At 37.0% G+C, this 16,206-nt stretch overlaps 1 protein-coding gene across 3 annotated transcripts in view; it reads left to right on the top strand.

Annotated features, from left to right (window-relative positions):
• LOC121385772 (semaphorin-2A-like) overlaps positions 1–16,206 on the top strand; it is a 205,508-nt gene that overhangs the window by 181,962 nt on the left and 7,340 nt on the right. For all 3 annotated transcript variants that reach the window (XM_041516561.1, XM_041516553.1, XM_041516570.1), the window contains 10 exons: positions 497–618; positions 1,411–1,519; positions 2,265–2,319; positions 3,165–3,312; positions 5,493–5,685; positions 7,871–7,998; positions 9,573–9,727; positions 13,199–13,278; positions 14,118–14,360; positions 15,797–15,885. In XM_041516561.1, coding sequence (XP_041372495.1) covers positions 497–618; positions 1,411–1,519; positions 2,265–2,319; positions 3,165–3,312; positions 5,493–5,685; positions 7,871–7,998; positions 9,573–9,727; positions 13,199–13,278; positions 14,118–14,360; positions 15,797–15,885 — 1,322 coding nt within the window. The remainder of the gene's footprint in view (positions 1–496; positions 619–1,410; positions 1,520–2,264; positions 2,320–3,164; positions 3,313–5,492; positions 5,686–7,870; positions 7,999–9,572; positions 9,728–13,198; positions 13,279–14,117; positions 14,361–15,796; positions 15,886–16,206) is intronic.

Genomic DNA, 16,206 nt, shown 5'->3' with positions numbered 1-16,206 from the left:
AAAGTTGTTTTTGGTGGGCCTATTGTTTACTAATGTGTTACTTTCAGAGCCTCCATTTAATATAAAATTAAGTTTTTATGGACAAAGTTGTTTTTGGTAGGCCTATATTGTTTACTAATGTGTTAATATATTGTTTGAAAGCCTCCATTTAATATAAAATTAAGTTTTTATGGACAAAGTTGTTTTTGGTGGGCCTATTGTTTACTAATGTGTTACTTTCAGAGCCTCCATTTAATATAAAATTAAGTTTTTATGGACAAAGTTGTTTTTGGTAGGCCTATATTGTTTACTAATGTGTTAATATATTGTTTGAAAGCCTCCATTTAATATAAAATTAAGTTTTTATGGACAAAGTTGTTTTTGGTGGGCCTATTGTTTACTAATGTGTCAATGTGTTACTTTCAGAGCCTCCATTTAATATAAAATTAAGTTTTTATGGACAAAGTTGTTTTTGGTGGGCCTATTGTTTACCAATGTGTCAATGTGTTACTTGCAGAGCCCCAGTTTGTGGGTTCGTTTGATGTTGGAGATCAGGTGTATTTCTTCTTCCGTGAGGTCGCACTTGAATACACCAACTGTGGCAAGAAAATCTATTCTAGGGTCGCCAAGGTCTGCAAGGTGAGCTGTACGGTTAGGAGGAAAGTGTTTTAGAAAGAAAGAATATTTGAGGGGTTTTTTTTAAAAGAAGGAAAATGTATTTAACATACTTTTGCACATTTTTAAACAACGGTTATAAGAAGAGAATTAACCCAGTAGGTATACTAATTTGAACAGGGCATGTGCTTTATCAATCCTTGCGTAGACACACTGTGTGTAAAATATCAAGATTGAACATTTTAATAGTCTCCTACCAGTCCCAACCGGAACATGTATGTTTCGTCTCTGCCCTCATATGAGTCCGTTTGTCTGGCATGTAGTTTTCTAGAGGTTGTTTTCATAATTGCTCAAGATATTGAACTGAAGTTGTGAATATAGGTTTATCATGTACTGTTACAGATCAAGTGTGACTTTAATGGTGATTCACTCATATTTCACAGTGTTGTGGCCCTTGATCTTAGGAGATGCAGAAATTTATTTTCCAGACTTTGTGTTCCACAATGCCTCAAGATATTGAGCTGACTTTTCGTGTATAGCTTTATCATGTACGGTTAAAGATCAAGTTTGACATTCTTGGCAATTTATCCATTTGCCACAGAGTTATAGCTTTTGAACTTGGGAGATACACAAAAATATTGGCCCTGGTAGTAGACATGTATTGCTAAATAGAAGTACTCTCAGAATGCTTGTTAATTTGTTTTTCCTAAGGGCCTGAATATAAGAGTATTTAGATGTACCGGTAGTTAATGTTCAGTCCAGACATTGTCAGTGATGTGTTTTGTTTGTTGAACATGACTTTGTTTTTGTTTTTAGAATGATAACGGAGGTAGAGCTGTTTTGAACAAGGTGTGGACGTCGTACCTTAAAGCTCGTCTGAATTGTTCAATACCTGGAGAATACCCCTACTACTTTGATGAGATTCGTAAGTCCTTCTCTGATGTGTTACCTACATATACTACACAACCGTATCTTGGGATATTCCAAATATATGGGGGTGGGACTTAGCTCAGTTGGTTGAGTGCTCGTTTGAGGTGCTTGCATTGGCAGGATTGAACCACCTCGGTGGATCCATTCATCTGATTGGGGTTTTTCTTGTTCCAACCAGAGCACAACAATTGGCTAAAGGCTGTGGTATGTGCTTTCCTGTCGGTGGGAAAATGCATATAAAAGATCCTGTGCCTCATTAAGAAAAATGTAGCGGGTTTCCTCTGAAATCCAATAGCTGATGATCAGTTAATCAATGTGCTCTAGTGGTGTATCTTTGCTTTTAAACCATACTGAGAGCACCTTATATTTCATTTAATATTTGTAAAACAAAGATTATTTTATTTATATTGAGCAGAGCCAATTTTTATACGAAGTAGCTATGACAGTTAGTATTTGGTTAATAAGATTTTCTTTAAATTGGCCACTTTTGAATGTTTTTTTTAAAGGAAATACACTGCATATATATGAATATTGGCTAAACCAAAAGATTTTCCAAGGACTGGCAAAGTGAGCCCTGATTGAGTTAATACAAAATAATCATAATCATCATTATATGTTCGATCTAATTGTTACATTAGAATTGGATCTTTTAAACCTTGCTGCAAGAATAAGTCTCTAAGATAATGTACTACTTAATGTTGATACTTACCCGTGAATATCTTTTGTTTCTATTTGTACAGAGGATGTGGCCTCATTTGATGGAGAAACATTTTACGGACTTTTCACAACAAACATGTAAGTGATTGATGTCCTGTTTGTAACATAAAATGAAGATATCACTGGAGGCATATGCAATGAACCAGGTTTAAAGTTGTTTGTGTGATGCAATAATATGACATGCAGTAATATTTACCAAACTATGGGCGGAATGTAGCCCATTGGTTAAGCACTTCTACTGCTGCACGGTCGGTCTAGGGTCGATCCCCATCGGTGGACCCATTGGGCTATTTGTTGTTCCAGCCACTGCACACGACTGATATATACTAAAGGCCACAATATGTTCTGTCCTGTCTGTGTGATGGTGCATATAAAAGATCTCTTGCTACTAATGGAACGATATAGCAGGTTTCCTCTCTTACACTACAGTGAAACCCCTCTAAACTGGACACCCTTGGGACCAAGTTAAATGTTTGGTTTTAAGAGGTATCCGGTTTAGTGAGGTTACATTTTTTACTGATTTGAAAAATGTCCAGTTTTGAGGGAATTCCAGTTTACTTGGTTTTGAGATGTTTCACTGTATATGTCAAAATTACTAAATGTTTAACATCCTGTAGCCGATGATTAATAAATCATGTTTTCTAGTGGTGTCTTTAAACAAAATAAACTTTAACTGGTGGTTTGTGTGATGCAATAATTTGACATAATATTTAAAAGCCATTGTTCTTTATTAAACTTGATAAAAATACTTGTGTCTCAGTTTTAGTTTGAGGTAGTCAAACATTCATTTGATTATTTAGTCGATTATATATTTTATTTATTATTAAATTTCATAGTTAATAATTGTTTTGGATTTAGGGTCATGCCTTTTTACTTTTTTGTTACTATGTTATTTTTTTTTCTTTCTAACCTGTTGTTTTCAGAAATGGTTTAACAGCATCAGCCATTTGTGCGTTTTCCCGCTACCAAATCGACAGAGCATTTAATGGACCGTTCAAAGACCAAGTGGACAGTCGGTCCAACTGGCTGCCAGTACCAGATGACGATGTGCCAAAACCAAGACCTGGAAATGTGAGCTGTTATACTTGTAACCCACCTTATTCCCCCACACCCACAAAGTATGTAAATACACTGACCATGTAAATATACTAAACATATTAGGGAGAGTTCCAGATTAATGGAGGGGGTGGCATGTAGCTCAGTGGTAAAACCATCACTTGATGCACGGTTCGTTTGGAATTGATCCCCGTGGTTGGCCCCATTGGGTTATTTCTCATTCCAGCCAGTGCACCATGACTGGTATATAAAAGGCTGTGGTATGTGTTATCCTGTCTGTGGGATGGTGCATATAAAAGATCCCTTGCTACTGTTGGAAAAATGTAGCGGGTTTCCTCTTTCAGACTGTCAGAATTAATTACCAAATGTTTGACATCCAATAGCTGATAATTTATAAATTAATGTGCTCTAGTGGTGTCGTTAAATAAAACAAAATTTATTATTAATGGAATCCTCATATTTTGAATGTATTTTCCAACAGAAGCAGGATGAGAGTAACCATAATATTCCAGGAGACATTTCGACCCCATCCCAACCCACCCCAATTCACCTCACCCCATCCTATTGAAAACCCTACAGACATGTTCCTTGATGTCATGTATTTCAGGAGACATTTCTACCTCCACCCCAACCCACCTCTGCCCAACCCACCTCATCCCAACCCACCTCACCCAATCCTATTGAAAACCCTACAGACTTGTTCCTTGATGTTATGTATTCCAGGAGACATTTCAACCCCCACCCCAACCCACCTCACCCCATTCTATTGAAAACCCTACAGACTTGTTCGTTGATGTTATGTATTCCAGGAGACATTTCGACCCCCACCCCAACCCACCTCATCCCATCCTATTGAAAGCCCTACAGACTTGTTCCTTGATGTCATGTAATTTTGCCTGTCAGCCAATCTTGGCCTTTAGATTGATGATAGTTACAAGTTAATGGGGGATATTCCAGAAATGAACTTGTGGGCAGATAGGGAGTGGGAGTAAAAGTAATTATTATTTCATATGCCTGGTGAGTCTTCATGGATTGGAAATGTCATTTTGGATGTCATTTTGATTAATAATGCAGTTCACCTTCAGCAGTTTTTGTATTATTCTGCTGTCAGTGTTATTTAGAATTATGTAATGTTCACAGAAACCATACCATACTTCATCCATTCACTGTTGCTCAATGATTAACAATATAACTTTGAATGTTTTCTTTAATAATTTAGTATTCTGTTTTCAGTGTATGATTTGGAATTCCTGCACTTTCTATTCACCATACTAAACTTCCTTCAGTCACATCCCCTCTATGAGCTACAAAATAACTTTGGATGTTTTGTTTAAAAATGTTATTAGTCCTGTCTGTCTGTCTGTCTGTCTGTCTGTCTGTCTGTCTGCCTGTCTGTCCATCAGTTTATCCAAGATATTGAGCTAAAATTTTGTGTATAGCTTTACCATCTACTGTTACAGATCAAGTTTGACTTTTATGGCAATTTACCCAGTTTTCACAGAGTTATGGCACTGGAATTCAGGAGATAAGAAACTTTATTTTCCTGACGTTTTTCCCCCAAAGCATAAAGACATTGACATGAAATTTTGTGTATAGCTTGTACTGTTACAGATTAAGTTTGACTTTCATGGCGATTTACCCATTTTTCATTGAATTATGATCTTTGAACTTTGGAGATACCAAAATTTGTTGGGCCAGGTATGGGACATGCAATTCTTTCACATTAATCTCAGAATGATTAAAAATTCATGAGCTCTTCCTAACATCATTGTAAACTTCCCCTAATCGTGATCCCTCATGAACCACAAATATATTGGGGCGAGACATAGCCCAGTGGTAAAGCACTCGCTTGATGTGCGGTCGGTTTGGGATTGATCCCCATTGATGGGCTCATTGGGCTATTTCTCGCTCCAGCTAGTGCACCATGACTGGTGCATCAAAGGCCATGGTATGTGCTATCCTGTCTATGAGATGGTGCATATAAAAGATCCCTTGCTGCTAATTGAAAAGAGTAGCCCATGAAGTGGCAACAGTGGATTTCCTCCCTAAATACCTGTGTGGTCCTTAACCATATGTCCAACGTCATATAACCATAAATAAAATGTGTTGAGTGTGTCGTTAAATAAGACATTTCCTTCCTTGAAACACAAATATAATTTTGTATGTTTTGTTTAGTTATGTTATTCTACTTTCAGTGTACTATTCGAAACACCCGAGGTCTGCCCGACACCATACTAAACTTCATCCGATCGCGGCCCCTCATGGACTACACAGTGGCACACCAGTATGGGCGACCAGTGTTCTACAAGTCGAACTGCTTGATGCAGAAATTGGCTGTGGCTGTCAACGAGTCGGGAAATGGGGAGCTCGTCTTCTACACAGCTAGCAGTTAGTATTCCTTCACAGAGGGGTGGGATGTAACCCAGTTGTAAGGGGGTGGGACATAGCCCAGTTGTAAGAGGGCGGGACCTAGCCCAGTTGTGAGGGGGTGGGACGTAGCCCAGTTGTAAGAGGGCGGGACGTAGCCCAGTTGTAAGAGGGCGGGACGTAGCCCAGTTGTAAGAGGGCGGGACGTAGCCCAGTTGTAAGAGGGCGGGACGTAGCCCAGTTGTAAGAGGGCGGGACGTAGCCCAGTAGCTCGTAGCCCAGTTGTAAGGGGGCGGGACCTAGCCCAGTTGTAAGGGGGCGGGACGTAGCCCAGTTGTAAGAGGGCGGGACGTAGCCCAGTTGTAAGGGGGCGGGACCTAGCCCAGTTGTAAGGGGGCGGGACCTAGCCCAGTTGTAAGAGGGCGGGACGTAGCCCAGTTGTAAGAGGGCGGGACGTAGCCCAGTTGTAAGGGGGCGGGACGTAGCCCAGTTGTAAGGGGCGGGACGTAGCCCAGTTGTAAGGGGGCGGGACGTAGCCCAGTTGTAAGGGGGCGGGACCTAGCCCAGTTGTAAGGGGGCGGGACGTAGCGCAGTTGTAAGAGGGCGGGACGTAGCGCAGTTGTAAGAGGGCGGGACGTACCCAGTAAGCCGGGACCTAGCCCAGTTGTAAGGGGGCGGGACCTAGCCCAGTTGTAAGGGGGGGGGACGTAGCCCAGTTGTAAGGGGGCGGGACGTAGCCCAGTGGTAAGGGGGCGGGACGTAGCCCAGTGGTAAGGGGGCGGGACGTAGCCCAGTGGTAAGGGGGCGGGACGTAGCCCAGTGGTAAGGGGGCGGGACGTAGCCAAGTGGTAAGGGGGTGGGACGTAGCCCAGTTGTAAGCCGTAGCCCAGTTGTAAGAGGGCGGGACGTAGCCCAGTTGTAAGAGGGCGGGACGTAGCCCAGTTGTAAGGGGGCGGGACGTAGCCCAGTTGTAAGAGGGCGGGACGTAGCCCAGTTGTAAGGGGACGGGACGTAGCCCAGTGGTAAGGGGGCGGGACGTAGCCCAGTGGTAAGGGGGCGGGACGTAGCCCAGTGGTAAGGGGGCGGGACGTAGCCCAGTGGTAAGGGGGCGGGACGTAGCCCAGTGGTAAGTAAGCCCAGTGGTAAGGGGGCGGGACGTAGCCCAGTGGTAAGGGGGCGGGACGTAGCCCAGTGGTAAGGGGGCGGGACGTAGCCCAGTTGTAAGGGGGCGGGATGCAGCCCAGAGGTAAAGCATTCACCTGATGTGCAGTTGGTCTGGGATCGATTCCCGTCAGTGGGTCCCATCGGGCTATTTCTCGCTTCAGCCAGTACATATAAAAGATCCCTTGCTGCTAATCGGAAAGAGAGCTTATTAAGTGGCAACAGCGGGTTTCTTCTCTCAATATCTGTGTGTGGTCCTTAACCAAATGTCCGACGTCATATAACTGTAAATAAAATGTGTTGAGTAAAACATTTCCTTCCTTCCCAGTTGTAAAGCACTCATCTGATGCATGATCAGTCAAGGATCGATCCTCATCGGTGGACTCATTAGGCTGGGTTTTTTTGTCCAGCCAGTGCACCACGACTGGTATACTAAAGGCCATGGTATGTGCTGTCCTGTCTGTGGGGGTAGTGCATATAAAAGATCCCTTTCTACGAATGGAAAAATTGAGCGTGTTTCCTCTCTAAGACCCTGTGTCAAAATTACCATTCAATAGCCGATGATTAATAAATAAAGTGTCATTAAACAAAACAAACTTTAACTTTTTGGAACTGAATAACTTCATACAAAATTTGTCTGTTCTATTTGAGTATACCCGATCTTTGCTGTGTGTATTTATATACAGATATATCATTATAATAACTATTACTTCAGTTCCACAACATACCATTTATGATCAGCTAGTATATCAACTGATACATTGTACATATACTGATGGAAAGAAATAAAGGATCACACAGATAGCAACAACTAATAATGACTACATCAAAAATCAATTCATATTGTCAGAAGCTGACTGGGAACATATAGGCAGCACATTCAATGCTACAGACATTCTATCTCACATTACAACTTGGTATGAAATACAGACATTACTGTGCTAGTTGTGAATTAAATTTGGTCTACAATTTGATGTGTTCCCTTATTTCTTTCCACCAGTATATATGAATGACATTGTGGTAAACGATTTTATCTTTCTCTCAGATGCTGGTGTGATATATAAAATATTTGCCTGGCCCTCTACCTCAATACAGAAGGCACCACACAGTGTGCTCGCCACTACCTTTCGGCCTTTCCAAGATGGCCGACCAATCTGGAGTATGCAGCTTCATGTAAGTACTTTGTGTAAAACTACTCTGTTCAAAATCTGTTTTACATTTTTAGAGATAATCCCTCTCAAACCCCTTGACACGTAATTGTTATATTTTGTTTGAAAATTTCTATAGTAAGTCTATAGGGATGGGATATAATATAATTGTTATATCCTGTTTGAAAATGCCTATAGTAAGTCTATAGGGATGGGATATAACACAATTGTTGTTATATCAGGGATGGGATATACCATAATTGTTATATCCTGTTTGAAAATGCCTATAGTAAGTCTATAGGGATGGGATATAACATATTGTTATATCCTGTTTGAAAATGCCTATAGTAAGTCTATAGGGATGGGATATAACATATTGTTATATCCTGTTTGAAAATGCCTATAGTAAGTCTATAGGGATGGGATATAATGGCTCATTGTCACCTTTGTTTGTTTTTTTACTTTATATTAAAATTTAAAAAAATGTTTATTATTCTACAGTAACACTTGTTTGACCATAATTATGTCTTTGAAGCTTTGTGTTGACCAGTTTTGGTAACACTAATTCTGTTTGGAAGCCATTTTTCATTCAATGTTGCAAATTTGTGTTTACTACAACTACACAGCATTGTATATGCAATTTTGTTTTGCTCATCTCCATATAAAAGCAATCAATTTGTTTTAGTTTTCTGTCTTCATTATGCCATGATAAGAAATGCTGAGGAAATACTGTCTTTTTGAAGTAAAACTAAGTTGAGATTTTTTTGTTTCAAATTCATCCCGAACCCCAGTTTGAAAATAATAATCTCTTTCAGTTTGTTGTTACTAATATGTAATTTGTTCACATGCTTTCTATAAGAAAATATTCATTGAATACTAATTGAGTTATCTGTGCCTCTCAATATATATTACTGTTATTACTTGAGAATAACCATCTGTACTTGGGAACAACATGTCATTTGTCTTAATATAACTGTTATTTCTATAAGAAAACCACCTGTACCTGGGATTATTTGTATCTCTCAGTATATATTACTGTTACTATACTTAGAACAACCACCTGTACCTGGGAACATGTATAATAATATATTACTGTTACTACTTCAGAACAACCACCTGTACCTGGGAACATGTATAATAATATATTACTGTTACTACTTCAGAACAACCACCTGTACCTGGGAACATGTATAATAATATATTACTGTTACTATACTTCAGAACAACCACCTGTACCTGGGAACATGTATAATAATATATTACTGTTACTACTTCAGAACATGTATAATGATATATTACTGTTACTATACTTCAGAACAACCACCTGTACCTGGGAACATGTATAATAATATATAACTGTTACTACTTCAGAACAACCACCTGTACCTGGGAACATGTATAATAATATATTACTGTTACTATACTACAGAACAACCACTGGTACCTGGGAACATGTATAATAATATATTACTGTTACTATACTTCAGAACAACCACCTGTACCTGGGAACATGTATAATAATATATTACTGTTACTATACTTCAGAACAACCACCTGTACCTGGGAACGTATAATAATATATTACTGTTACTACTTCAGAACAACCACCTGTACCTGGGAACGGACTCATCAGTGACTCAGCTGAACATTGTGGTCTGTCAACAGTATGCCAAGGTGGACCACTGTCTGTTCGACCCGTACTGCGGCTGGGACCGGTTCAGCGAACTCTGTCGCAGCATTAAGTTCAGCAAAGGGTAAGACAGCACTAACTTTGATGACAACTTTTAAAGTAGTCTTTTTTATTAGTCCCCTACTGGTTCAACTGGAGGGGACTTAATTATAGGATATTAAACAAGCTTCCATTTCGTGTCATGTTTATGTCCAGAGTGAAATAATTTTCAGCTGTCAAGAGGTTTAGTGAGTGAGAATGAAAATTGTATTTCATGAGGGACATAAATATGATACGAAATGGTAGCGAGTTTAGTATCCTATTTATTACCCATAATCAATCTTAATTCATATCACACAACTCATTTGGTTGATGTTCTTGTAAGATTGTAGTGTGCCAACCGATGATGTCACAAAGTGTTACGTCTCACTTGGCGTTCTAGTGGGACGTACCACTTTGATATGTACCAAGATATTTTTAACCATATGGTTAATAATATAGGTTTCATCTCTATCTTTTTGTCTGTCGGTCTGTCTGTCCCACATGTAGTTTTCAGCTTTATCAAGTTGTGTTACAGATCAAGTTTGAATTTCATGGTGATATACCCATTTGTGACAGAGTTATGGCCCTTCAACTTAGGAGATACGAAACATTTTCGTAATGTCTCAAGATATTGAGCTGAAATTTTGTGAATGACTCTAGGGATCCAAAATGTATCCATGAGCTAAATCCTCCACATGTATCAAGTCCAGCAGAGCTGAAATCTGACAATGGAACAACACTTAAGGATAAGACCGACATAGCAAACAAATTTAATGACTTCTTTACTTCTTGTATTGAAAATTTGAGAACTAATTCTGGATATGATATGCCAAATCTCGAGAAAGTGGAACGTTTTGTAAAAGAGAGACTCCCAAATGAGGAAAAGTTTAAGATAGCTCCTGTACAAATAAATTATCTTTATAATGAGCTTAAGAACTTAAATGTCAATAAATCATCTGGAGATGACAACTTAGGTCCACGAATACTTAAGTTAGGTGCCTTGGCAATTGCTTCTTCGTTAACATTTATTTTTAACAAAATAATAGACAGTGGTATTTATCCACAATGTTTTAAAAATGCTAAAGTTACTCCAATTTTCAAGACTGGTGACAAAACTGAAGCTACAAATTATAGGCCAATATCTGTATTGCCAACACTGTCCAAATTAATAGAAAAACATATCTCCATGCAATTTTATGATTACTTAACAAAATTTAACCTTTTACACTCATCTCAATCAGGTTTTAGACCAAAACACTCATGCCAAACAGCACTTATTGATATAACTGATAAATGGTTACATGAAATGAATGAAGGAAATCTAAATGGAGTCATATTTCTTGATTTCAAAAAAGCTTTTGATGTTGTGGACCATTCAATTCTGATTCAAAAGTTAAACATTTATGGCTGCAAAGGGAATTCTCTTAACTTGTTCCAATCTTATTTAACTAACAGGACACAGCAAGTCACTATAGGAATGGCAACATCAGAACCTAAATCCATTATTTATGGTGTTCCACAGGGTTCCATACTAGGACCTTTTCTATTTATACTGTACATAAATGATCTTCCACTATACATTGAACATTGTACCACAAGTATGTATGCAGATGATTCAACAATGTTCATGTCAGGGAAAACTATTACTCAAATTCAAGATAAACTACAGCTAGATCTGAATAGTGTAGAAAAATGGTGTTCCTATAATAAAATGTTCATAAACACAAAAAAGACCAAATATATGACTATAGGAACAAGACAAAAAGTTACAATCCAAAATGATATTTCTCTTATAATAAATTCAGAACGTCTGCAACACACTGAATGCGAAAAACTTTTAGGAATTAAAGTTGATAATAATTTAAAATGGACAAATCAGGTTAAACATGTGTGTTCCCTGATCTCTAAACGTCTGTATCTGTTATCAAAAATCATTAGGTATTTAAATTTAGATGCAAGAAAACTTTTCTACAATGGGTATATTTTACCACTCATCGATTACTGCTGTGTAATTTGGGGAAGCTGTAATCAGGATGGATTAGAACGTTTACTAAAACTGCAAAAGAGAGCTGCAAGGATGATATTAGATGTAGATCCTATTACTCCATCTGCCCCACTATTTAAACAGTTAAAATGGATGACAATGGAAACACGAATCCACTATCACAAATGTTTACAAATTTATAAATGTCTATACAATGAAGCCCCAAACTATCTTTCAAACTTATTAATATATGTTGGAGAAAACAATCCCTACAACCTTCGAAATGTAGAGGATAGAAATCTATTAATTCCAAAACCTAAAATGTCTTTATTTAAACATGCTTTCGGTTACTCTGGACCAGTACTTTGGAATAAATTGCCTAAAGCTATACGATCATCGCCAAATACTGCTGTTTTTAAATATAGACTCAAGAAATATTTTCTAAAATAATATCATTTGTACATATGTTTATTGCCATATATGTATTTTCTATTTGTTCATAAATGTATGCATTGTAATTCTGTATTGTTTGTACCTGAGGGCCTCAGGGAAGATTAGCTTTTGCTAACTGTGTTACCCTCACTAAATAAAGAATTTATTATTATTATTATTATTATTATTATTATACAGCTTTATCATATACTGCTACATACCAAGTTTGAATTTCATGGTGATATGTTTATTTGTGGCAGAGTTGTGGCCCTTGAATTAGTTGTGTGAAAATTAGTTGGGCCCGGTAGGGGTCACATATTGCTTTAACAGTATTCTCAGAAAGCTTGTTCATTAAAATTGTATATTAAATGTATTTAAAATAAACTACTTTTGTACTGTGATGTCGCTCGTTCTCTCAGCTGATATATGTTACATCATGAGTTTATTTCTATCGTAACATGATTTTAACTAATATAGCCATTTTTACCACTAAAATTGTTTAGAAGAAATAATGAGCTGAATTTACAAAGCCTGTTTTTCTTTAATGCATGTGTTTAAGCATTGTAAAAGTTTGTATTTACAGATGTTTAAAGGGACATTCCTGAGTTTGCTGCAATTTTTAAGATTAACAGAGATGTTTTAACGATTGTAATTACATATCAAATGTAGTTTTCTGCATAAAATATTAGTGGCTGTATATCAAACGTGTTTCTGGTCATTCTAATATTTGTACTAGGTTAAATTTCATTTTATTTCCTAAAATATAATTTTTTCGTACGTATAAAATTATTTGAAGACAGAATCCAGTTTGGGCTTTTTACAAATATTAAGACGACCAGAAACACATTGAATATACAAACACTGATATTCTAAGCAAGAAAATATATTTAATATGTAAGTTTAATCGTAGAAATATTTTATTAGTCGGAAACATCTTACAATGCAGCAAACTCGGGAATGTCCCTTTAAGACATGCACAGGTTTTGTAAATTGGGCCCACTAGGTTTATGCTACAGCTTTATGGATGGAAATATATGTAAAATGTTTGTTATTTCTACTTGGAATTTTTTTTTAAATATTTTTTTCTTTTCTTTTCAGCCTTATCACATATAAAAACATAGACCAGTCAAAACCAATAGAAAAAGCAATAATGATAGCTTTAGGACAGCCATTGTTCAGTAAGTATTTAAGTATTAGTGTGTGTATCAGTCTATTTAATACAATAAAATTCTTATTAATTTTTTATCTAAGAAATTTTGTTTGCGTATAGAATCATTTATGTCTGTGAAGATGTGCACATTAAAAAATAATAATTTATAATAATAATGATATAATAGCAGGTTTCTTATTTAAATACTTGTGATTACCAAAACTGTACAACCAATAACAGATTCAACAATATATTCCAACATGGCAGCAAACTTTCCTTTTATTTATTAAAAGCATTTACATTTCATTTCAGGTAGCTATTGTAATTTATTATCCCAGCAGTCATTCGTAAACGGGAAAATATTTCCTCACCGACAAAATATCAGTCATTGATGTAACATACCATCTCATTGGAAGATTCAGCACTTTCTGTAACCAGCGACTTTGTTGTTACTAAATATAGCATCATCACCACTAACTAGGAAAATAATCTGTAAAAATCACATATGTGGGCCTGGCAAGTTCCTGCAAACAATTTGACTGGTACCATCGTTTTCCATCACGTCACATTCATTTAATGTTAGGCTTGAATAACTAGTCTACAAGCTCTATTTCAGTAGCATAGCTAATGTTGACCAAAAATGTCAAAATGTGCTCCAAATCCATAAAATTTCAATTTTCATTTCATTTCATTTTTGATTCTGTACAAAAGTGACCACTATTTCTTAAATTAAGTTTGATATCTTGAATATCAATCTTAAAATAATTGCACATTACTACTAGAATCATCACTGTAAATGAAGTCACCTCTTTTAAACAATGTGTTGCTGTTACAGATGCTTAATTATACCTACATTTTTACTTCTAGGTCTAAAAAATATTTCTCGTTATTCTGGTACATCTTTGACGTTACCAGTGGATTACAAACTTCATATTGAGGGAACCGTGACGTGGACTAAAAACAATAATGTGATGAACAGTGGCAAGCCGATACTGGCCCACGATAATTCGTTAATAATCCCCGACCTCGATTCGTCGGACCAGGGAGTGTACAGAGCTGTGGACAGTAAAGACAATCCTGTGGCAGAGTATAGAGTGTCTGTCGATACAAGTAAGTAGATCACTCTAACCGGTGGGCTTTCGGGTGTATTTTTTAAAAATATTAGTGGTAGATAGTAAAGACAATCTCATGGCAGAGTACAGCGATACAAGTAAGTAGATCACTTTAACCAGTGGGCTTTCAGGTGGTGTTTTTTTTAATAAATATTAGCGGTCGATAGTAAAGACAATCTCGTGGCAGAGTACAGGAATACAAGTAAGTAGATCACTCTAACTAGTTGGCTTTTTATTATTATTAGACCCCTACTGGTCCAAGACTATAGGTTTCATCTCTGTCCTTCTTTTTGTTCATCTGTCTGTCCATCCATGTGTCCCACATATAGATTTTTACTTTTTTTAAGTCTCCTACCCATCCAACCAGAATGAACTCCGTCCTTCTGTCTGTTTATCTGTCCATCCATGTGTCCCACATTTAGATTTTCACTTTTTTTTAAGTCTCCTACCCATCCAACCAGAATGAACTCCGTCCTTCTGTTTGTTTATTTGTCCATCTATCTGTCCCATATATAGATTTTCACTTTTTTTTAAGTCTCCTACCCATCCAACCAGAATGAACTCCGTCCTTCTGTCTGTTTATCTGTCCATCCATGTGTCCCACATATAGATTTTCACTTTTTTTAAGTCTCCTACCCATCCAACCAGAATGAACTCCGTCCTTCTGTCTGTTTATCTGTCCATCCATGTGTCCCACATTTAGATTTTCACTTTTTTTAAAAGTCTCCTACCCATCCAACCAGAATGAACTCCGTCCTTCTGTCTGTTTATCTGTCCATCCATGTGTCCCACATTTAGATTTTCACTTTTTTTTAAGTCTCCTACCCATCCAACCAGAATGAACTCCGTCCTTCTGTCTGTTTATCTGTCCATCCATGTGTCCCACATTTAGATTTTCACTTTTTTTTAAGTCTCCTACCCATCCAACCAGAATGAACTCCGTCCTTCTGTCTGTTTATTTGTCCATCTATCTGTCCCGCATATAAATTTCCTTACTTTTTTCCACAATGCCTAAAAATAATGACCTGAAAATTTGTATATAGCTTTATCATATATTGTCACCGATCAAGTTGGACTTTCCATTTTTGACAGAGTTATGGCATTTGAACTTAGGAAATATCAAAATAGGTTTTCCAGACTTTTTTGGCGAATGGCTCAAGATATTGAGCTCAAATTCACACAAACTGCTAATTGGTCACTGAAATTAAACATTACAAACTTCAGGATCGCCAGACATTTATTGGCTGTGCAGATATACATGTACATTAATTCATGCAACCCAACAATCAGTTACCAAGGTGAAAATCAAGTGAGCCTTGTTCTGTTTATCAAAGATTTTGAAATATTGCCCGCTGATATACATGTACATGTATGTGTTCTTTAATGTTTGAAGGAATGTATTAAAGAATAAAGTTATTCTGTTTTGTTTTTCAGCCAAAGATGATATAGAGAAAAGGTGGATTAAAAAATTTGATGCTTGGTGTCAAGAATTTGAAAAATATCAAAATAGTATTAGACAATGGGTAAGTGTTATATACTCTGCATATTCTAATTGTAAGAATATTTTATTGGAAATTTATGCATATATATATTTTTAAATATGCCTTTCATTAATAATATTGTATTAAACAGTTGATATATATTGCATACATAAATTTTGTATGTCTTGATTTTAAGAATGTTGTTATACAATGGGCAATTTTATTAGAAAACTCAGGACCTTAGTTTTAGCATTAAGATCACCTAAAGTGCATAACTACCGTATGCACTTAAGGTGATCTTATTGCTAAGATTGCTTCGTATTATGTATTATTTACTACTGAAAAATGCTGTAAAATGAAAAT

This window comes from Gigantopelta aegis, chromosome 2 (genome assembly GCF_016097555.1).
Source record: "Gigantopelta aegis isolate Gae_Host chromosome 2, Gae_host_genome, whole genome shotgun sequence".
Classification (NCBI taxonomy): domain Eukaryota; kingdom Metazoa; phylum Mollusca; class Gastropoda; order Neomphalida; family Peltospiridae; genus Gigantopelta; species Gigantopelta aegis.
The sequence above is the reverse complement of the archived record's forward strand: the minus strand, read 5'-3'. Positions and strand labels throughout refer to the sequence as shown.